This window comes from Ischnura elegans, chromosome 1 (genome assembly GCF_921293095.1).
Source record: "Ischnura elegans chromosome 1, ioIscEleg1.1, whole genome shotgun sequence".
NCBI lineage: Eukaryota > Metazoa > Arthropoda > Insecta > Odonata > Coenagrionidae > Ischnura > Ischnura elegans.
In genome coordinates, this window is record NC_060246.1 from 99,859,116 (window position 1) to 99,883,755 (window position 24,640).

Here is a 24,640-nt window from a genome sequence, read left to right on the forward strand (position 1 = left end):
CTATCGTTTTGGGAGTGTATTCACATTTGTTAATAGTGTGCAATAAGAACTTGCAGATCTAGGCCGATGATCTCAAAATTGTAAATCCTGAACGAAAAGATTGAGGGTCAACGTGTTTGATATGGTTATCGTGATAAAGTAAAAATATCGTGACGTACGGAATTGAAAGTTCCCTTCATGAATACACCTTGTAAATTCTGATCTACTCAGCTGGCAACATTGATTTTTATATTTTACATAGTTTGAATTTCATTACTAAGCAGTTAGTTAGAAATAAAAATGAAAATTTTAATTTTAAACTTGTCCACTTGTCCAAAGAAGGTATTTCATGCCATCATAGCAATATTTTTACGATACAAGCGTTAAGGATTTTCACAATTTTTCATTCTCGCCGTCACGACTGGGGTTCCCTCAATGTGTCGATCACGCTTGGAAACAACATAGCAGCAGTCCGGGAACGGGAAGACTGACGTCATCTCGTTGCAACGACTCTTGTTCTTCGAATTCTCTTTTTTCGAGTGCTGCTCCAGCGCTCTCTCTCGCCCTGCGTGTCAATGAGACATCCACTCCGGGCGTTCCGTTTTAGCCTTCGCCTGAAAGCACTCCTGCATTGTATTACGTTGAGCGCGGGTGAGCTTTGTACTTAAACCGATCTCTATCGACGATTTTCCATTTAGTCAACGTGTGCTCTCTGCACTAAAATCGGGTTCTATTCAGTTCGGACACGAATGCCTGAATTATGGAACGATGAATAGAAAATTTAATTCGCTCAGTAATGAGCATGGACTAAGAAGAAAGCTGAGTGTAAAAAATGCATACGTTCGTTAAAATATCGTTGACAAGGGGGACGCTAAATTTATGAGCGCGGCTCATAATCATGCAAGGAATAGCTGGAAAATGAGTGGTTTTATTGTAACCAAAAAGCAGGTCTTTTTTAATCTTAATTGACTAAAGCCTCCAAAAAGCGGAACATCGTAATAATGCACGCGGAGAGTAGAAAATGCATAAAATTTCCTAACGACCTCCAATAATCGAAACACCACCCACTATTCTGTGTAAGTTTCATTCCCTCTACCCTAAAAAAAACGCCATTTCTAGAAAGCCTACGCTATAAATGAACTTATTCAAGAGTGGCACCTTCAGATCATCATTTTCAGACTTTTATTCCGAATAATGAACTTTAATTCCAGTAGATATATTAGCTAAATGCACCCATTGGCATTTAGAGAAATAGTTATAAATGAGTCTCTTTGATTACAATATTACCCACGAACAAAATCATAAGGCACCCAAAATTTTGAAAATTTGCTTTTTACAAAATATTGACTATTTTTTCTGTTGAGGGAGAGTGAAGAAAATCCCGGATGTTATTGCGCAATGGTACCAAAAGTATTTGCCAAACAATGCATTTTTTCACTATATAAAATCATTTTTTCGTCATGAGCGTCAAGTTTTTATCTAGTGTGGTTAACGATAGGTATCTGTACGTCAAAACGGAGGTAAGGTTTTCGTTTAAAACGAAATCGGAACATTGTTTAAACAATGCTCCTTTAGCATAAGAATTCTTGATGAAAATTTTATTAATTTTTTCCTTGGTTAAGTTCTACGATAGCAGTAGGCTTTCCTAGATTGGCGTTTTTTAGGATGGAGGGAATGAACCTTTGTCAGAAATGTAGAAAGTGTCACCAATTGTTGGAGGTTGTTGGAGAAATTTATGCATTTTCCACTCTCCACCTTCATTATTACGATTCCCCGCTATTTGGAGGTTTAAATCAATTAAGATTTAAGTTTTTGTTGTCGCAATCGATAAAAATTTCCACTTTTGGGAAGTGTCCGCTATTTGGATATGTCCGTAACGGGCGGTTTTTCTGTGCTTCAAGTCTGCTTCCAAATTGAAAATCTCATTTATTCGCACTCAATAGCATTTCTTCTTTATTTTCACAAGTGGTCCCCACTCTTTACTATAAACACTTTGTTCGAATAAATTTATTTCGTCGTTCGAATAATTTATTTTATTTGGTCGAGTAAATAATTTCCTCATATTTTAAATCGATGTCTACCAGGATATTGGTATTTATAATTAAAGCGAGCACGAAATCACTTGTAGCTTTTGATGGTCACCAGCAAAGTCACGAAGGTTCTCCTCGACTAAGTGAAGTACTTTGTTAGTTGCCTTTTACAAAAAAACTACCATCGGGAGTACCAGTTTTTCCCACATGTAATGAGAAGAGCATAAATAATTTTTAGCGATTTTTCATATAACATTAATTTTTTTCTGGCAGAAAAGTGTTAAGAATACCTCCTGCTCCTAAAAATCCAGCTCCTACTCCTTCGAATATTTTTATTCCAATTGTTTTAATTCAACTACTATCATCAGCTAGACCAAAATACTATTATTTGAGGTATATATTAAATTAACTTAATAAATATTCGTAGCTATGAAGTCATTATTCAAAATCTAAATTGCATAACTATGGTATTCTAGTGTAGTGTTAAAATGTAATGTTATTTATTTGTTCATAAATTGAAGTAGATTACCAATTTAAATAAAATGCGATAAAACAGCAATAGGGTAGTTTCCTTCATTGGCATTCCAAAGGCATTGATCGCGATTCGTTACCCACCATTAGTGTATTCATAATATACAAATTATTTGGTTTTAGAAATCCCAGTTTAGACTAATCTTAATGGTCAATTTTATCCTCATTTGAAAAAGGCCAGATAGGCGCCCATGCGATGCCACTCCACGTGACGTCACAGGGACCTAGTTTCTATATGAGTAGATAGGAGTTTTACATCGTCCGAGATTACCAATGCATGCATGAGACACAGAGCTCAGGGAAACATCTCTTAACAATCACCTATTAAAACTGCCTATGGTCGGAAAGTTTTCTTCGTTTGATAAGGTATTAATAATCCTCATTTAAGCCAATCCTTATTTAAGGTATTAATAATCCTTATTTAAGCCAAGCGCTACCAGCTAGCATGGTACTCAGCTACCAGCTAGCATCCTGCGTCATATCAGCACTTAAAGCCTCGCCCCAAGGTCACCTCACTTGCGGCAGCGGGAACCAGAACGACGTCACACGGAGTTTTCCCGGCATTCATACTTACCCATCGCGTTTTCGCGTCTTAAAATTTTCACTTTTCATTTAATGGCGAAAAATAGATATCGTCATTTAAAAATCTAAAAGCGTGAAATACGTACTCCAGGAGTAATAATCTTTCGATTTAGGCAATAAAAAAACAATAGGAAACCACCCTATTTTTATGCAAAAAATGCTCACCACGCGATATCGTGATTCTTAACGTGACACTTTAAAAGATCTAAATACTCTGATCCTAAACAACCCATCAAATACTGGTATACTTTAGTTCAAAAAAACTTGAGTCATGGCTACTGAGTGAATCCATCGAACGACAGAAGGGATTAAATGAAGTCAGAAGTTTACTTCTAAGTTATAATTTGAAATCCTATCTTACAACGCTGGAGGATATTTATTACCTACCTGAGAGGCTGTCTGTGGGCTATAAGTTATACTCATTGGTAATTTTAAATTCTATTAACACAAAAGCGTTAACTTACTATCTTTCGACTCCTGGTTTTCGAGTGCTACTTAGAATTAGAGAGCTAGGTACGTAAATAGAAAGGTTGTATACACTATGAATGAAAAGGGAATAAAGCAACACTTTTAAATCTTTTAATCGGCATAGTTCCACTATAATAAGAACAGGACTGCTTCTAAGGCATCCTTTGCTTCGTAATTCAAATACTGATTGGACATTTGCATACGTCGTAAATATGTAAATAAAACTGATATATAATAGCGGTGTAGAAAATGGAACCCGTCACTCACCGTTTAATCTTATATTTTTCACCTTCCCTCGCCCTCCCGTGAACTTGTACTAGTGGCTATATGCTTGCATCCTTTGCAAGAAGAAAAATTATCTCAGTTCAAGTATGTAATTAAGTAGATTACTGGTATTTTTCACCCAAATAATAGGAAAAGTTAGTTTTTCATTCATGTTATACGGGTGGGACTACTGCTTATTTTGCGAATAAGAGTGTTTGTGACTTCAGATTTTTATATATTTCCCTCCACGGTTTTTAATATTCATGACGTTGTTCACGATTTCTTTCACTTTTTTGGATGGTCTCTGGATATCACTACGAACTACCAAATTCATAAACTGCAAGCAATAATGAGTCCGCGAAAATTAGCATGTGCGAAAATCAAAGAGCCCTCAACATGAGTTTTATCATATTATGACATCATTCATCAAAACCTCAGTTATTATGTCATAACAGCATAACAAAATTTGAACAAAAATCTGTTCGGTCCATGTATCCTGAAAATTTTGAAGATACTAGCTTCAGATTTTAAAAAGTAGTAGGTCACTTAGAAATAATAAATGCGACCAGTTGAGCGGGAGTGATGCGTCCTCTTAAGCTTTTTTGGACCTTTCGTTAGACAGCGAGAGAGAGAGGGAAAGAGTTTCGTGTGCCACGTGTGAGCGTCCTTTTGGGTGTCAAGCAGATGGCTTTTATACGATACGCCTCCTCCCCGAGCCCCGCTCTCTTCAGGGAAACTAGTCCGCTAAAATTGGCATTGGCCTTTCGCGTCCTCACGCATCCGAGCAAACACTGGCCGGGCATTTCCCGTGTCTCGTTACGTACTCAACAAAAGGGAAGCTTAATTGCCGCACGGGGATCAGAAAGTAGGGAAATGCGTCACTCACGAAAAATAAACGCGAGCGAAATAGGGTCTTTCTGCACCAGTAATTTGTGATACTTGCCTAACGGCGAAGCAAGTTAATTGAGTGGGAATTGTTTTTTGCGCCAAAAATCCGGAGTACGAATTGCCATCACTCTCTGTTGGAAGCTGGAAAAGGAATCGAACTAAGCGCGGTACCACGTTGAATAGAACCAATCATATATCAATTGCCTAGTAGATTTAGTTTACTGCCTAAATAATAAACAATATGATTAATAACAAAATCAATTAATAATTTGTAATCATTCTTGTAAACCTTTTACTGCGCATTCATTGGCTTCAGTTGACTATCTTTGGATTAATCTTTCATAACAAGCGAAACTTCATTACTCATTGTTGAGACATCCATTACTATTCATTGTCATCACTATTTATTCCCATTGCTTTTCATGAATTATTTTCTTATTCATTCGCTGCATAAATAACTTTTTAGGTATTGAAAAACGCCCTCTTTTGTAATATAAATTTATACACCCATTTTTTGCACTATTCGATATTTTTGACCTCAATACAGTATTCTTGTGGAAAAAATCGACGCAAAGAGGTCGTAGAGTGTCATTGTAAGTTTATGATTTGGTTTTACGGCTATAATTTACACCAGCTACTCGAATTTTTCGCACGTAAAGTTATCGGACTCGAATGCACCACTGAGGACAGTTAAGGGTACTCTTGGTGGTAAAAATGGAATGAGATATTCTGAAGTTTTTTGATTTTCTACGATGGGTTTAATTCTTGTTTTTACATACAACCGTCAATAGAAACCAACTCGTAATTTCCTCTTCGGGAGCTCTTCCTTCACGGAATAAATCAATCCTCCAGGGTTTTGTTAATCGATCTGAAGTTGAAAGGGATTTTGAAAATTACCTTACGGTATTTTTTAATCATTCTTTAACGGATAATGCCAAGTGTAAACTAAATCTATCACTCTTATTTTTATAGTATTCAATACTTCAACTCAATATTCAACATATAATATATATATAGTATAGCAGTGGCGTAACTAGGAATATGCTTTGGGGGAAATAAGGAGGTCTGAAGGGGCGACCCCCCAAGCAAAATTCGGGAAAATGCTTGAAAAATCATATGCCTGGAAATCATTTCGATCAAGGGCCTTTAACTTCGAGCAGATGGAGTTAATATGAGTAAAAACTAGACAAAAGTTTTTTTATAATTTTTTTATTTTTCTGAGGCTTTAGGGGAGGACCTATCCCCTTCATCCCTCCGTAGTTACGCCGCTGTAGTATAGTATTCAACACTGTTTCGTTAATAAAGAGGAGGAGTGTTCCTGAGTAATAATCAATCAAAAAGCCATTATTAAAATTATGAGTTATCTAAAATTCATCTTCTCCCCATCATTGTGATCGATGTCATCGTAATATTTTTTTCAGAACGCACGAATCGAGCGTGCGACTATGTGGTCGATCCAAATGTCATCCAGTGTGTTTTTCTCCGCTCACCAACGCAAGCAACGTGGTGTTTATGTCGATGGGGAGATGATGCGATAAGGTAGGACATTACGCAGGAGTTTTCCGCGAGTGCGGGGAATATTTATTACCTCTCGATCTATTTGATGAAAGGAGAAGATGAGATCCTACGCAATGAAGGCATTGATCGGAAGGGTTGGAGAGCCCCATGGGAGTATATAAATGGAAAAATGAGGGTATCTTCTCCCCACTCTCTCAATATGTAGAAGATAACTTACGTATCGACAAACTGATTTTGAATAAGTTAAATGAATCATCCGCGAGGTAATGGCCACGGTATACTGTGATAATTCCGGCACAGATATATTATTATAAGTTTATATTTTATAAATATCAAATATCATGGGGTACCCTTCGGAAACTTCACCTAGTATTAATCTTAACCCCCCTCCAATTGGCGATCCATCATCTTAAATTACTGCCTAGTAGGGTAGTATGCGTGAGAGATTTGTTCAGGTGACTACATAAATAGTAAACTGTTCATTTAATAAATAATTAAATCACCAAATAATTAACATCATCCAAAAATTAATGTATTTAGGGTTTTGTTTTTATATTTATTATTAATCCTCATTAGTGCAAAGCCAAATTGCCGAAATCACTTAATTGACGATGACAAATATTCATAAAGTATCCTGACAGTTGCGATCGCCATTGATCCCCGAGGTTACCCTCTAAAATCGGACGAAATCATTTTTTTTTTTTGTCCTCTTAAAGGTGAATATAAGGAAAAAAAACCCACCCCACGAATTGAATTTCTATATACGCCACTATAAGAACCCATGGAGGGTGAAAGGTTGGCATACCACCGCTCAGTGCGGTGGCGAAATGGTAACGTTTCCATCGGTCGATCGATGGCTCGGAAGTCCTCGCAATCGCCCTAACCAAATCGATTCGAAATGGACGCGCTCACGGGTTATAATCAGGTGCCCACCTGGAGTGTGGCTTAGCGCAAGGGCTTATCGCACTCGCATCGCCAAGGATATAAGCCTCTCTCAATATTATTAGAGCCTTGCCTGAGTGATGCGCGCTGTATTTTTATTATTCCGGGTCGATGGTAAGAGGAGGGGACGACAATTTTACGTCATGGGTCGTCATAAAAGAGCCTTCACCATGACTCTTTCTAAGTGAAAACAGTCGTTAGGAGAGCTGACCATCGATCCCGATCTAACAGTAAGAAATTTAAGGGTTCTCAAATGACGTAATCTCTAAGCGTGTTAACTGCTTTTTTAAAACGTTTCAGTAGATTTCAGTGAAGTTTCAAATAAATAATTCACTAATTAATATATAATATGTAGAACCATAGCACACTAATCAATTTTTATAATTCTCACATATTACAGTATTTTTCCTACATATTTGCTATTTTTATGATTAACTTTTATCTAGTTATTAAGAGCCACAATATTGTCAAAATCCATTTCTGGGCATGCAATTTCCTAGCATTTTCCGGGGAGGGATCCTCCGAATCCTCCGGTAAGGGGAGCCCCATCATGGGTCTCAGCCGAGGGCCCCCAATCACCTCAGATCGCTTCTGCCCTTGGCGTTGGATTTCGCGAGGCTGCATCTTTTCTTCTCAATATAAATCTAACGTAACATGACAAAAAACAGTCACTTAACATTTGTAACAAAATACTATTTATTACTGTACAATGGGGTAGTTTCCTTTATTAAAGAAAACGTGATGCATTGATTGCGATTCGTTACCCACAATTAGTCTATCCATAATATACAAATTATTTGGTTTTAGAAATCCCAGTTTGGACGAATGGCAACGGTCAATTTTTACCTCATTTGAAAAAGGCCATATTGGCGCCAATGCGATTCCACTCCTCGTGACGTCACAGAGACCTAATTTCTATACGAGTAGTTAGGAGTTAAACATTGTCTGAGATTACCAATGCATGCATGAGGCACAGAGCTCAGGGAAACATCTCTTAATAATCACCTATTAAAATTGTCTAAGTTCGGAAAGTTTCCTTCGTTTGATAGGGTAATAATAATCCTTATTTAAGCCAAGCGCTACCTGCTAGCAGGGTACTCAGCCACCTGCTAGCAGCCTGCGTCGTATCAGCGCTAAAGCCTCGCCCCAAGGTCACCTCACAAAGTGGCAGGGGGAACCAGAAATACGTCACACGGACTTTTCCATCATTCCTACTTAGCCGTCGCGTTTTCGCGCGCTTGAAAATTTTCACTTTTCGTTTAATCGCGAAAAATAGATATGGTCATTTAAAAATCTAATAGCGTGAAATACGTACTCCAGGAGTAATAATCTTTCGATTTAGGCAATAAAAAATAATAGGAAACCACCCTATTAATAGTTCAAAACCTTTTCAAGTACCTGTAGTACAACAAAGAAGAGCGCTGAGATATTTAAAATGTCATGCTTCTGATTACATATGTACATTTTCTGAATCCTTTCTTCCTTTTTAACATCGATCTTGACCTGACGTAAGTACTCCTGTTTTCTCGCGGGAGACTTTCCTTTCGATTTTTCCCCCAATGACACGTGGGTGTTTGCTATCTCAGGATGAGTCAGACGAACCCACCCGTGCTGAAGTCGATTTGACGTCTCTTATCCAACACGTCTTTCCTTCCTTATTCCATCTATCACACATATTTCCTCGTCTCTTTTTACTTTTGTAGATACATTTGATCATTATGAGCCTCCTCTTCCCTCACATTTGAGTCACGATGGTACAACAGGTTGCGTTTAATCATAGAGTAAGTATGTATATATACTTACTCTATGGTTTAATTTTGATTTACTGCCTACTCCTGTGATATTTACCCCTAATTATCCGATTGAGAGTAAGTCGGCCTAATGAAAGTATGAAGAACCTTACTATATTTCTTACTTTTAACTCGCTTCATATTTCAGGATAATTTTTTAAAGATATCGCCTATTTTTTCATAAAGGCATTTGAAGACTACGATTCTTAGTTTACTTGGTATGTTGCATGTGCCGAAATTTACTTAATCATCTATCTCAGCCCAGCGTTGTACACACCATTATACTCCTTCACAAATTATACGAATGACTGCAAAATATCTAAGTTGCCTGCTTAGAGTGTAAAAAATGAATTAAATATTTTTCATAAGTGGTCAGTTTTTTCTAATATAGGTTACAATAAATATCCTGCCCTCGCCGATACATGCTCGCATTGATGAATCGGAGGCCATTCAATTATTTCTCTCATCACTCTGATGTGGCAATGCCAGATGGAGTTGTGTATATTCCCATTATTATTTCTAGAAATTTGAGGATTCACAGCTAACCTAATCTCCCAATGGATTGCAAACAGTGGCGCCGACTCCATGGGGCCTGAGAGGGCCCGAGCTCCCTCAAAAATTCGTTATGGGTGTGAGGAAAAAAAATGTGTCAGGCTTGTCGATTTTCCCCAGTGTCCTGCTATCGAGATTCATGTTATCAGGGTTCTAATGTTGATCATACGACTCTTCTAAAATGCTTAAAAAACTTAAAACTCACTACTTATGAAATTTCCCGGGGCTAGATCCCCGGTTTGGGCCCCCCCAATATTTTTTGAAAGTCGGCATCCCTGATTGCAAAGTGTTTTTTTTTACGATAAATTGATTGATAATACTTTATTCACTTCGGTAATCAGTTTTAGGAAAATTTAGATCGCAATATTATGAAAATTTTATTGACAGATAGTATCCCCCATGAGATCTTCAATTAATACCGTAAAAAGCTTTTGAAGTGCATAAAATAGACCAAACTACTGCTTATAATTATTTTAAATGTAATGAGATATCTGATAACATCTGTACTAACTGTTAGTAACATATATTTATATTTTTAACGATCAGGTCTCACTAAATATTTACTTGTTACAAATGCTAAGGGAATATTTTTTATCAAATTTCGTTCGCCGTTAGGTCCTAGATTCGCCTTGTGGTTTTATTTCTAATCAACATTCCTTCGTCCTATGCCAAAGCAATCAACGTATGTTTTATGTCGTGCAGTACTGATTTCCAGCTTTCTTTTTACACAGTGGAAATTACTTTCATTCTATAATGCCTGCTATGCAGAGATAATCATATGCCCATCTATTATTTCCTTATGAGTCAAAATTAAATCGATTTCTCTCTACTTTGGCTCTTTTTTGAGTAGCATTGGCATTTTTGAATTCCATATTTTCAATTTGAATATTTATACACCAGCTACTTATTCCTTGAAATGGTGCACTGTTCTTACCAAGCAGCAAGATAAAGGATTTACCACCATAGTTATCCAAATAGACCATCTCATGCTCAACTTTCCTTTAAAGGTATCCACACTTAAAGCGGTGGATGGCGATATCCATAATAATATCTCGATCTCACTGCACAGATATTTTAAAGGAATATTTCTGCCTCATTTTATGTTACATCCCGCATTCAACTCTTAATCAGTAGAAATCGGTATTTTACGTCAACTTTGCTTCTTGTTGCCGTGGCTTCAATGTTTTAGGATATGTGACAATCCAGTGGCGTAACTAGGAATATACCTACTTTGGGGGGGAATGTGAGGGGATGGAGAAGGGCCCTTTTGGGAATTTTTTTGGAAAAACGACATGCCAGCAAATACATTTTACATAATTTTAGCACTTAAAATTTGGGTTTCGTTAAAAGGTTACGATAAAATTTACTATATGTCAAAACTCGACAATAGTTTTGAATATTATTTTTATTTCTCTGAGGCTTTGGGGGGGGATCTATCCCCCTCATCCCCCCCCCCACTACGCCACTGTGGCAATCTATGTTAGCTTAATATGATTAACGTTTTTCTCTCCCAAAAATTGCTATAAACATGGGGTTCCGATCGCCTCCATGACATCCACACGTTGCCGCTGTTAAAGATAAAACTATATAGGTATTTTAGTATTGTTGTTCTATCATAATATTGTCAATATTTGTCAATATTTGTCACCGAGCATTCTGATGACTTTTAACGTCGTTATGATATCAATCAGTGGCACAGCGAGGGGAGGTTTTGGGGGTTAAACCCCCCCCCCACCCCAGAGCTCGGAGAAATTTTTAAGTTCATCCATTTTACTTAATTGGGTTGATAATACTAATAGAATAGTGTAAGGATTAATAAAATACCCCTCAGAAAGCCGTAAAACTCACCATTTTGAACCGTTTATCTAAAAATTCCGCAATTTATTAATCTCGCACGTACCGCTTATCCTAGTGGGATATTCCATACCCCCACACACCCCGGTATTATTTGCACCTAAACACCCCCCCCCCCCAGCCTTAATTCCTAGCTGCGCCCCTGATATCAATAACCTTCTCCAATACCGAATCACAATTAAGATATCTCCCAAGAGTACATAAACCTTCGATACCCATTGATTTTGCGAATGGAATCTCTCCTTTAATAGATCATTGCTCAACGCCCCTGAAGCAAATCGTAATACCCCATACCTGTTCAACATTTAATCCAGAACTTCGCAAACAAGACGACATCTGTGTCACCCGTGCGTGACACCCAAGGACATCCGATTCGGTTACTCCAGCCCTGCCCCAACCCATCCTCCACCAAATACCCTGTTTTCCTCCTCTCGGAGATATACTATACACTTTCCCTGATTCAGTGCGGTCACTGCCACAAAAACCCTTCCTTCTCCTCTTCGTCGAAATCGAGCGCGTTGCCATGGCCAGAATATGGGTCACGTGGCCTGAGGTGTCGCGGGAAGGCCAGGAGGAAGGGGTGGTTGAATGAGACCAATGAGCATTTTTCCTGCGCGTGCGTCGGAGACATTTGACCCTACCCCACCTCCCGCACTCAAAGCGTTTTCTTCTCCTCCCAATTCTTTTGGATCGAGTCCAGAAGTGGGGCTCCGCTCCTCTCCTCGAAGATAAAGCCTTGGAACCGCTGGCGTCTTGGCGCGCGTTAGCGACCCCTGTTATTCTTGGGGGAAAGATGATCGAACCAGGGTATCGCGGACTACCATGAATTGCGTGGGTTTGCTTAGGATTTCATGTGCCTGTCGTTGCGCCAGAGGGATAATAGATTGAGGATACATTTTATGGGATTTTTTCTCTTTCTATCTCTTCGTTATTTTACTGTTAGTGGATGTTGCAATGTTTCCAATAAAATTATTTGTGTCATTAACGACCTGTAAAGCAGGACTGTAAATTCTCATACATATGAACATATCTTTAAGTTTTCCTGTAGCAGCAAATTCCCTATTATGCCTGATACTGCATGACGATAAGCAGTCTTGTCGGGATCTTTCATTCGGTTCATATACGTACATGAGTTAGAGGAATTTTTTCCACGGCAATGATTCGCGAAACGTCGTGAATGTCGATTAAAAAGGTCGCCGCCTATCAACGTTGAGGTGGCTCGCATTAGTTTTATTTTGATGTGGACAATATTAGTTGTACAAATTAGTTTGGCCATTTCACGTTGGGAAGCTGTCATTATCTGCGAAAACGATCCTGGGTCGCCTTGGGAGTACCCACCGATCCTCCGCAGTGCTGTCTTCTCTCACTCTTATAATCCATAGTTTTTCTCCCCCTTCCACTCCACTCCTCCTCCGGCCCCGACTTCCGATTCTTCCTTCGACTACCGCTCTATTCAAAACGCTCTCCTCCTTCTTTTTCTTTCCTTTTCTCTCCCCCCCTATAGCTCCCGTCTCAACTGTTGTCGCGAAACAAATGAGCTACGGCTCCCCACTCTCGCCGAAGAAAGTAATTCAAAGCAGTCAAAAGCGGGAAGCCGAGATTATGTATCCCATGGTACCGCGGTGATAGGAGTGAGGAATGGGTTGGTCGTAAAAAAGCGTTGTTTTTTACGCAACAACACTTGAATAAGAGGGAGAGTGGAAGGCATCTTCGTGCTAGAACGAATGATATTTTATTTATCCTTATTTTTTTGCAGAGAGGGTACATGATTTTATGTCAACATTTTTAATTCACGTCGCTTGGATGGTAAATTCTGTGATTTTCATTATTTCTCTTTGTTTATTAGTATTCCCTTTACTTTCGCTCGGGCTCCTACGCTACCGCGACGTTTTTTTAACTCGGACAATACGCTCGCTTGTCAATTTCTGCAGCAGATTATGAAATGGATTTAATATCCTCAATATATTATATTTTAGCGTTACAAACTTCGGATTTATTTACTGTGACCCTCCTTTTTTTCTTCCTTGTGCCTACCAGTTCTTTCATTTCTCGATGGATACTTCCCCCCCCCCCCCCCCCCCCCCCCACTCTACTTCTTCTTTTCATAACTACCTATCTTCTGGTCTCTCCTGAAAGACTTTTCCTTCGATTTTTTCCCCTCCATTGTGTTCCCACACGTAATCGCCGAGTCTCCCAGCATGGCCCACCCACCCTGTCCTTCTGCGGCATTAGGGTCCTCCGCTACGCTCATTCTTCTTCTGCTCTTCCGTACATGTTTCATTGCTTCTCCCTGATGTATGTGTATTTATGACCGAAATCACTTTTGTTTGTGTTTGGTATGTTTTCTGTTTTTGAGTTCATTTGTTGTGTTTTATTTGTCTGTGAGCATGTTTGTTTTTATTTTGATTTCTTTTTGCTGATTTGATGGTGGTGGTGGCTACGGTGATGAGATATAAATAAGTGATTGTTAGTGAGAAAGCCATCTTGAAGTGAATGTAGAATAAGATTAAGATTAAAATACAGTGTGTCAAGTGATATTTTCCTTTGGTTTAATCGCTGTGATACGTTATCCCTTTGGGAGGTAACTTCGTGCAACGTCCAACTTCATTTTTATTTAACTTTATTTATTTAATTTCGTTCGATTTTGGGTTTTTGATTGAATTAATTCATATGCTAATGTAAGCTTTTCTAAGTTGATGGTTATATTGCTTATTTAAGTTTATATTGCTTATTGAATGTTTCAAAGAACGTTTCTATGTGTTTTTGATAAAAAGAAGAGGTTCGTTAAAAAGAGAGTTTAGGAGAGAATACGTTTAATAAAGAGGGGCAATGCAAAATTGAAATTTCAAGAAAGTTTATATTATTTGAGGGAACCGACGTCACAGACCATTCCAGCAATATTCGTCCGTAAATTTTTAACTTCCAATATTATTAACGTTTTTGAATTGTTTGCACATTTTCTCATATGCGACTAATATTTCTCGGTTGATAGAGTCACTGATTCGGTTCACCAGGAAAACGTCAAAACTTCATCTTTCCTCACTTTTTGTAAATCTTCTTAGGCCCAATAAACATTAATATAGAAACCATTATAATCCGTAGCTACTTAAACCAATCCATATTAAACTGAAGAAAGATAATAATAAATAGTTACACAGGTGATCCATCCAAATCTAAAAATATATACACTCTCTTGTACAATGTCTAATCTTATCTCCATGCCATTTGCCAGTCTAATGGTCTACATTTCTTTCATGGAAAGTTGTGAGCGACACCTAGAATTAAAGTAAGGCATATTAGACGAGATTAAACGGCATTGGAAATCGATAATGTGCTTGTTTTTAATAGAGCCCGTGGCTTCGCGTCAAATGTACCAATCCAACTTCATTAGTGATAGTACTCTATGTCAGCGTTTCATAGGACAATATTACAACATGGAAATTTAAAAAAATGATGATTTACTCCCCAGTTAATTTTGTTTCAACATAATTCTAGCTATTTCAATCAACCAAAGGTACCCTTTTCCCTTCGTTCTCTGCTACACTAGTTCCAGTTTAATCTATGGCTAAAAGATATTTTGCTGTACTTCAAAGTTTCATTTAGCCATGTCCACTGCACCATTTCAATGCATGAATGATCCGCCCTCTGCGATTTGTATCTCGCCATTTTAATGAGCCCTGGACGCCCTCCTTAGTCGCGCTCTGTAGTCCTTTTCAGCGCCACAAAAGATTTCCCTTTGTTTCTTTTGTGTACTCCGCTTTTTTAATCTTCCCATCTGACCCTTTGGCGTCTCACCGCTTGGCTTCATTATCCCTGGCATAATCCCTTTCAACTTCTGGCTATAACCACGGTGCGGAAAAAAATGAGCGCGACCCGCAGTATTTTTGATCAGTAGTCTTTTGCCAGAGGACGTTTTTGATAGCGTTGGGCTAGCGCCTCGGCTCCCAAAATAAAAATCAAATATTGATGCATGGGTCGTAACGGAAATTAATGCTCCAATAAGTGGGTTATAAGCTTGAGGGCATCCATGCATTTCTATTTTAATTATTTCGATGAGCGAAATGCACATGGCCATATGTATCTCCCTCTGGATATGCTAAAGACATACGCTTTTAAGGAAAGATGGCTCACTCGTGGCTTGAAATTTCACAGTACTACATAGTATATCTATATCAACCACGTTGCCAAATAAGCGCTGAAAGACCTCTTAAACTCAACACAAGTAAGTTGCTGAGCGTACCCGATAAAAGAAGAAGGGGTGTAATGGAGATAGTTCGGCCATAAGAGGCATGGAATTTGCCTTGGCAGTTCAGAACCCAAGTGCTTCGGAGTGTAGGTATGCCTTGTATTTTTTATCTCTCAATATCTATGTCCTCAAAAGAAAAGATGGAATAATAATGAAACAGTCGTATAAATATCGGCACCGAAATTAGTTCTTCTTAAAAGCAATGTGTGATCTTAATAAAAAGTGTGAGTCAAACAAACGCCCCTGGCATTCATTTAATCTTTTTGGCTTTCCATTTCGTATGCGCGGCTGGAATCTGAAAACATCTCGCCTCACTCCTCTGACCTGTTACCAAAGTTGCACATTTTTGGAAGAATGAATTATCGCTAGTTCGCAGAAAGAATTAAATAATGTGCAGACGAGGGTATGTCCTCATCTTTTGGCGACATCATTGGCTGTAAACGCGGTATTTAAATACTTGGGATCGCATTTGGGAACGAAATTGGATAGGTGGGGATCGTTATAAATAAATAAATCTTGGCAAGGGTATTTCATCGCTGAAGGAAAGTTCTCGGCGCCCTTTCTGCCCATTATTCCACCCCTCGTCGGAGCTGCTCAAGTGCTCAAAAGCCTTTCACTCTCCCAGCTTCCGTTCACCCCTCTCCTTCTATGCAGCCATAATGGCCGAGGAACTCCCACCCCCTCTTTCAAGCCAGCACCCGCCCACTCATTGCCTATCCAGCGCCTCCTATCCCGGCCCCCTCCTCCAATCGACGTTTAGCCAAGTTCTCGGTCAGGGTCGCGGCCTTCCCGCTCTTTTTTCCCGCGAGCGCGCGACCTAGTTCCCACACAGCGGCGCCACCGTCGGGGAAAGGCTGGAATTCGTTAAATTCTCCCCCCGAGGGCATCATCGCGTCATGGAGAGGTTTTTTTGACGCTTCGGGTCCACGAAAATTTGGAGCACGTTTTACCTCTCATGAGTTTTTAATTTTCGTTGCCCTTTATTGCGCACGAGGGGAGTAATGACGGGGTCCTCATTAAAGGATGCCCCGCTAAGGGGACCTCGTGAAATTATGACGAAATTCTTTGTGTAGTCGTGGAAACCTGTCGCTGCAAACTCGCAACCTGTCACTCCACGGCGGTTCTCTCCGTCTCAACTAAACAAATTAATTCTCATCAAGGGAATAAAAAGAAAGATTGCTGTCTTCCGACAATTTATTTTATTTTCACTGCGATAGTTTATCTCTGAAATCTGTTTATTTTATAGCGACTATAGAAAAGTTTTGGGAGAGTACATGAGTGGGATGCAAAATGGACACTACTGATACCGCCCCTAAAGTTTGAACTTGTTCTTTTCCAAGAAAGGTTCCCATTCATGTAAAATTTTCATTGGGAATGTCAGCAAAATGTCCCTAACCAGTTTCATAACGTATACATATTTAGTTCCTCCATTTGCCATTCTTATTTATGCATAGTTTTTGCTTTCACCCAGCGTAAAAGACTCAAGGCCGTAGTGAGAGGGGGTGCCTATGAGTTCAACCTCCTCCGAAATATTTAGGAGAAAAGTCTTAAGCGTACCAACTCCAAGTGAATCCAACCCTACTCCGAAGTAACCCCCTGTTATGATGAAAACTTTTTCTGGACTCGACCTGAAGCAGACTCCCTTACGTATTCGGCAATAACACAATCTATTTATTTTAGGATATGGATGAATTTTTCATGGGCAGATAGTTTCTCTAAACGCTGGTACATTCCTGTCATAGATGTTGCAACGAACTTCAAAGTCTCCGTTGCTTCATCTTAATATGTGCCGTGTGCCCATGGAATCCGACTCAAACCGCACACGACTCCGACGCACACATTGTGTGCTTAGGGAGTCGTGAGCGCCGGGAGTCTTGATTTCGCCTCGCACAATTCCAGCGCACATTGTGCGCGAAGGGAGTCGTGTGCGCATGGAGCCGACTTTTACCGCTCACGACTCCAACACGCACAGTGTGCGCGGAGGGAGTCGTGTGCGGTCTGCGGAGGGGAGGGAGTCGCGACTCACTAAATTATTAAGACTAGACTCTCTCGCCTCACAGCTCTATCTGCTGACTGAGTCGTACATTTGAACTGACTCACTCGCACAGTGTCCATCACTACTAGGAGCAGCTTGGCTTCCGGGTTTTCCTCCGCGTCGATTCATCTTCGTTACGACAGTTTAGATCTTCAAGCCTGAAGACGCGTGCTGCAACGCCCGCGAAACCAATTCAGGCTGCGCCATCTTTATATGTGTTTATTTTCCCTGGCAAAAAATAAATTTAATTTCATTGTGAAAGTCAGCTAAACTGTTTCCTGTTTTCTTCCGGAATACCTGTTTTTACGCGAATGACCTGGGATACGTGCATTTTTAACCGGCTGTTCAATGAATTAGAAGCAACCGATTTTCGTTAGCTTCGAACCCAGTTGGGTTAACTCTGGCTTAATTATTACGTTGTTATATTATCTAACAGCCAGTTCATTACTTTAAATCCAATAATTCTCCGGTTCATATTTTTAGGAAAAATAAAGTGTATGCATCCATATGTATTAACAAAAATACATATGGATGTTAGCCACTCTTTTCTGATTGTGGAATCTAAGACTTAGGTGGCTGTACGGTTTTATAAATTATTAGCCATCAAAAGAAATCGAGAACCACCTCATTTATATGGTAGCGAGAAAAGCAGAAATAAAGATACAGAAATTCTCGACCATGACCAAGTACAAAACCCACTGAAAGATGGGTAAGATATTGCAGCGTCGACTTGGAACATCGATCTGTTGCACTTAAAAGGCTATAAATGGGATGGATACAATGGATTCTTGGAGGAATACCAATTATCTACCTATCAGAGCTAGAAATCATGATAATTTTGTCCTTCAGCATAAACATCCAACCGTGTTGGTCATGTAAGACGTTCCTGATGTGAATACAGCGGCAGGAGAGTAATTACTCCCATCGCGGCTGCTATTAACATTCATGTGGAACGAACCTCGCTTCGAGTCCAACATTACTTCGGCCTACATTTTTCGAAATAGCCTTGGCGATTCGGTTTTTAGCGCCCGCAACTCGGTAACGGGCCTCACACCGTTCTAATGAGGCGAAAAATATTGCTGGAGCGTATTCCTCGCTATCGCAGGTTCAAAGTATCCCCTCGTGATTTTTCTCCTTTGCCGCGAGGAAACGCCAGCAAGCGCGGAGTAAAATAATAATGCCGGGCTTTTTGCATTTTTTAAGGCTTTCAGAGCGGGAACGGATCGTAATATTTTCCTGTGCGTTCAGCGCGCTTGTCTCCCTTGTGATTCATCTCGGCGAATTTTTCAAAGGTACCTTTAGGGAATGGGGGGAGCTGATAAGAGTGAGCAAAGTGGAGAGAAAATGGAAAAAATAAGGCAGTGGTAGCGGATGAAAGTGTGCTGGAGACATAGGAGAAGTTTAAATAGCAGGTACGCCTTTTTCCCGATTGGTCGCAGGATGGCGGGTATCGCGCAAGGTCAACAACACGTGATATATAAATACCTTGCGCAAGTGACCGGATTTCTGGATGAAATATACATTAATACCATAATATATTTCTTTTAACAAACAGAGAAGGCATAATCGAAGCCTCCGCCACTCCATTAAAAGATGGGATAAAATGAGATTCTAATATGCTCCGATGGCGAGGTGCCTGCCTGAAATGAGGTGATAGGCAGGGGCGCAGCTAGAATTAAGGCTAGGGGAGGTTTTAGACGCAACTAATACTTGGGGGCGAGGGGGTATTGCATACCCGTCAGGGTAAACAGGAGTTGCGGGGGCCCTCCTCCAGAAAATTTTTAAGAAAAATTTAATGGTTCAAAATGGCGAGTTTTACGGCTTTCTGAGGGCTATTTTATTAATCCTAACACTATTCTATAAGTATTACTAATCCAATTAAGTACAATGGATTAAACTTAAAAACTTCTCCTAGCTCTGGGGGGGGGGCAGAGCCGGCCTTAGGGCGGGGCGACTGCCCCGGGCCCCGCGCTTTGGGGGGCCCCGCGTTCGTGAAAAAAAATTTAAAAACACGATAGTTTTGAAAACGAACAGCGTGATGGTATCATAACGGCGTAATTACGAAGTCTGAATTTGGGAGGGGAACACATACTTAGCCAGAGAGTGGTAGGGATTCAAAATGCTCGAGTTTGTAGATGGAGTATAGAGTTTAATATTTTAAGTGAAGGGCCCCGCACTGAAGGTTCGCCCCTAGCTCCGCACCTGCTAGGGCCGACCCTGGGGGGGGGGGGGGGAAGGTTTCCCCCTCGCTGCGCTACCGGTGATAGGTACAGCATTACTTGGTATTTTTGAGGATCACGTCTACAAAATCGTTCGTATGTATGCTAAACCTGTGTGACTACCATAACTTGTATTTATCCAGAGGATTTAATTATTTTACTGTTATTTATTTTCACACTCTGCCTAGGTTTGAGGATTATCGAGGTAAATCGATCAGTTTCCACGAGATAAAGAATAAGCCATGCATCAGGCCATTTTCAAAATATGGCAAGATTTGAGAGAAATATCAAAATAGAAAAAGATTTCTTGGAGAAATGGATGAAAATACAGTGATCCAATTCTTAGTTTGCCTTTGAATTACGGCTGAAAACCCGCGGAACTCGTCACACCATGGTCAGCCGATCGTCGCAATAATTCTAATTGGGCTTGGTGCAGGCTTCTGTTTCCATCATATGCCCATGGTTCGGGATAACACGAAGCTCTACGCTGTGTAATTAACGCATACATGTATGCAGCTGTATGGTAAATGTAATTATATTTCGGGGGAATTAAGTATGACCGAGGCGATTTCAGGTAGGGTTTGGTTGATCGGGTTATGCCGAAGACTAATTCTCCCATTCATTCAAGGGAGGCTGGTTTAAACTCGCTCGTTGCGAATGTAAGGCAAGGCTAGGGTGGTCACAAGGTATATGGAAAAATATTTTATGCATGTAAGCAAATACTTTTGTGTCTACATTGTATTTCACATTTATATATCCATATTTTTTTTATTTGATCTGATAGCCTACAATTTATAACTATCTATTCAACCATTTAGATAGGAACTTCCAGTACACTACATTGAAAACAATTATCTTTACTTTACAGTTGCTGTGATACGCGCGAGAAGAGGGATGCGCCCGAAACCAGTAGAATAGTAATCCCTTTAAACCGTCCTAAATGTTGATGCCCCGAGTGACATGCACTTCCGCCGATATCGGCAGCAGGACACCCAGTGAAAGTGGTTTGGCTGTGGTGGACGCGGGCGTCCACCTAGCGCCTCCTTCGCCCCTCCTCTACTCCTGCGGGTGCCCAAAGTGGTGGACCAGAATTTTGCCTCAGCCTCTGGGAAGCAGGATCCTTCCCTCACATAGGCAGATATAACCACTAGTGAAAGTTCTATTCGTTGACCATTTGTCATTTTCGTATCAGTATTGGAATATCAGCGCACAATGGATTGGAAAGGTAGGGATTACGTCGTAGCGAACAGCATCAGAACCAGATGGGACGGTACCCACGGTGGTCCTTCCTGTCCCAAGGATACCGAGCCGGTGGGACCGGAGGCTGACGACATCGGCCCGGAGTTTGCCCACGTTCCTGGATTCAGCTACTCCGTCAGCGGCGAGGGAAAGGCCTGGGTGGAGTACACGGAGAAGGAGGCGAAGAAGTTAGCCAAGAAGACCAAGGGGACCTCGACCTCCACCCCGGGCAAACCAAAGGGCCAACCGCGGGCCCCGGACGGCGGGTGGGGCTGGGTCGTGGTGGTGGCTTCGCTGGGAATCAGCCTGGTAGCCGACGGCATAAGCTTCTCCTTCGGCATCCTCTACATCGAGTTCCTTCGCCACTTCCGCGAGAGCAAGAGCAAGACCTCGGTCATCGGCTCTCTCTTCATGTCCGTCCCACTGATGGCCGGACCAGTGGCTTCTGCACTTGTGGATCGCTATGGCTGCCGCTCTATGACCATCCTGGGCGGGGTCATCTCAGCCTTGGGCTTCGTCATCTCCTCGCGCGTGGACTCGATCGAGGTGATGTGTTTCACCTTCGGCATCCTCTCCGGACTCGGCCTGGCCCTCTGCTACGTCACGGCCGTGGTGTGCGTGGCCTACTGGTTCGACCGCAAGAGGTCCCTTGCCAACGGTTTGGGCGTGTGCGGCACGGGCGTGGGTACGTTCGTCTTCGCGCCCCTGACGCAGGCGCTGATCGAGACGTACGGTTGGCGCGGCACCACGCTCATCCTGGGCGGCGCCTTTCTGCAGATGTGCGTGTGCGGGGCGGTGATGCGGGAGCCGGACTTCGTGGAGGCGGATGTCGCGGAGGTGGCGCTGAAGGAGATTGAGGAAGGTGGGGGAGGAATCACAAGTCCGGGGAGGCAGAGAGGGCTGCCGGGGATAGCGGAAACCACCACGTTCTCCCTGGAGGTCTCCAAAGCGGGTATCAAGGGCAAGGGGGCAGTGATACGGTCACTCAATGATCTCGTCAATGATGGAGATGTCAAAGGTTAGAGTATGCATAAATATTAAACTTACTGGGAATCGGATTGGTATGTTGGCTAGAGTGTTGGCTTCCCACCTCATCGGCTCGTGTTCAAATCCCAGCGGTGGCAGAGAATTTTCAGAGAATGCCCGATCCCTGCTTGAATGTTGTCTGGAGGACATTTCAAACGAAACACTCCGTCCGTCGAATGGGACGTTAAGCCATGGTCCCCTTAGTGCCTTTCGTTAAGAGCAGGCTAATGCCGATGCCGGGTTTCTCTCCACCCTTCCCTACCTACCCTTCCCTCATGGTGCAAATAACCTAAGCTGTCAGTCGCCTCCACTAAATAGTATACCATACCATATTAAACTTACTCCGTGGCACTACAGCCTATGCAGGGCTTTGGGCCTCCAGAATGATCTGCCTCTATTTGTATTAAGCCTCTGCAGCTGGCCTCAATCTCCTAATCTCCACTCTTCTCGAGTTGGCTTCTAAGCCACCACTATCATAATTGTCCTATACCTACTACATATTCCTCCGGGAGTGCCATGGGAAACCTTTCTTAGTGCTTCTTTTAATCCTCTTCATAGCCTAGTGAAGTATATTTTTAATTGATATGATGTTTGGTTCTCCATACAGTTCATTTGCTGTACGTAATTATTTCGTATTGTGATAATTCTTTTGATTAAAAAGTATGCTACTTCCAAAGCTGTATATTATAAGAATTTTTTGGGCAAGTTTCACAAGCAGTTAACTATTTACTCTAATAAAAACTTGGCAATCTTCAAGCATATAACAGACAAGAAGTAAGCTGGTAAGTGGCTATCAAACCACTGACCATTTTTGATTATGTGAGGTGACCAGATATTATGCAGAATTACTAGAATACTAGCTAACTTTAATGAACTTTTTACTTTTTCAACTTAACTAATTTCTTTTTGAATACTTATAACATTACTGATTATATTCACGCTCTCCTCCAGGCATCATCAAGTCCTGCACAGCAGAGGGTGGAGGATGCCTACAACCTCCAGCGGACGAAAGTATTCCCTTTGCATCATCATCATACCGCACCCTGGACATCTCTGAAGAGCAAGATGTTTCCTGTGAGCCCTCCAAAGCTGAGGTACCTCAAATCAAAGAGGCTACCCAAGTGTCGCCAGTAGAAAATCCAGAAGAACCCGCTGGGCTTGAGTCAAAAAATTCTGTAGCTTTGAAACAGATAATGCCTTCCTCAAATATGCATAAGGAGCCTAATAACCAACAACTGACAAAAGTTGGTTCCAAGAGCACTCCTCCACCAGCACCACATCAGAATTCTGCCATGGACCAACTACAAGGCCTGCGATTCAGAAGGTGAGTATCTGCATCATGCAGCTATTTTTTTGTCTTTTTGAGTAGTAATTACCTAAATTTCATAAAGGGTCGGGATGATAATGTTGCTTCACAAAATTTACTCACCCTGGAATTGGCAACGGTCTTATCCCTCAAAAATTTATTAATAAAAACAATGCTCCAACTCCGTGGAAATCTACAAGAGTACTTTTGATTATGAGCATATGTATTCATAAAACTGAAGAAGTCAAAATGGAGCTTTCTAAAAATCAAATTCTTGCCCTATAGCAAGAGGTTGCAATCAATGTTGAAGATGGTAAAGGGAGGGAGGGCAGTAAGTTCCAAGGTTTAGTGGTTAAACTACCCAATTTTATTTCTGCTTTCTTGAGAAAATGTACATCATATTGATGTTATTCATCAATATGATGTCCTGTAAAATAGGATATTATTTATTACTAAAATCTTTGAAGATTTAGATACTTAATTTTTTAAAGGTACTTTCATTTATGTATTTTTTTTCAATTTCCAGGAATTCTATTTCATGTAGGGGTACACTACCAATGAACTTACCACCTAAACACGATCCTCGGGTCTCCTCATGTCCAGATATTTATGGAATAGGATCTCCACATAGTACAAAACAAAACAAAAAGGTCTGTAAGTTTACACAAAACTCGTTACAAATAAAAAAGATTTATCAAATAAAAAGTTTTATCAACAGTTCAGCAATGAATTTAATGACACTTTTGACAATACTTTATTGCTCTTTGATGAAATTGACATATATATATATTATATATATATATTGAGTACTTTTTCTTTTCACAGAAATGGTGCAGCAATTTTCTGCATGTTCTGAGTGACTTGATGGACTTTTCCATGTTTTTGGAATGGCATTTCATGCTCCTCAGTTTTTCTACATTCCTACTGTTTACCTTTTTCATAGTGCCATATTTTTACTTGGCAGAACACATGATTAGTCTAGGATACTCAGAGTCAGAGGCATCCATTCTGATAAGCATTATAGGAATCCTGAATACTATGGGAATGGTAAGTGATCCCTACTTTAATTATTAAATTTTCTGTCATTAGAGATTGGGTAAACAAGAATTGATTATAAAAATGGAATCCACCCTCTGAGGAGACACTTTGGTTTCAGGTTTGATTGAAAACA

General features: G+C 40.6%; 1 protein-coding gene across 2 annotated transcripts in view; it reads left to right on the top strand.

The window, feature by feature from the left end:
- The window catches only part of LOC124167177 (monocarboxylate transporter 12-like), a 41,712-nt gene that overhangs the window by 11,390 nt on the left and 5,682 nt on the right, over positions 1-24,640 (top strand). For both annotated transcript variants that reach the window (XM_046545016.1, XM_046545007.1), the window contains exons 2-5: positions 20,767-22,155; positions 23,115-23,487; positions 23,996-24,119; positions 24,295-24,516. In XM_046545016.1, the coding sequence (XP_046400972.1) occupies positions 21,111-22,155; positions 23,115-23,487; positions 23,996-24,119; positions 24,295-24,516 (1,764 nt within the window). In that variant the 5' untranslated portion in view covers positions 20,767-21,110. The remainder of the gene's footprint in view (positions 1-20,766; positions 22,156-23,114; positions 23,488-23,995; positions 24,120-24,294; positions 24,517-24,640) is intronic.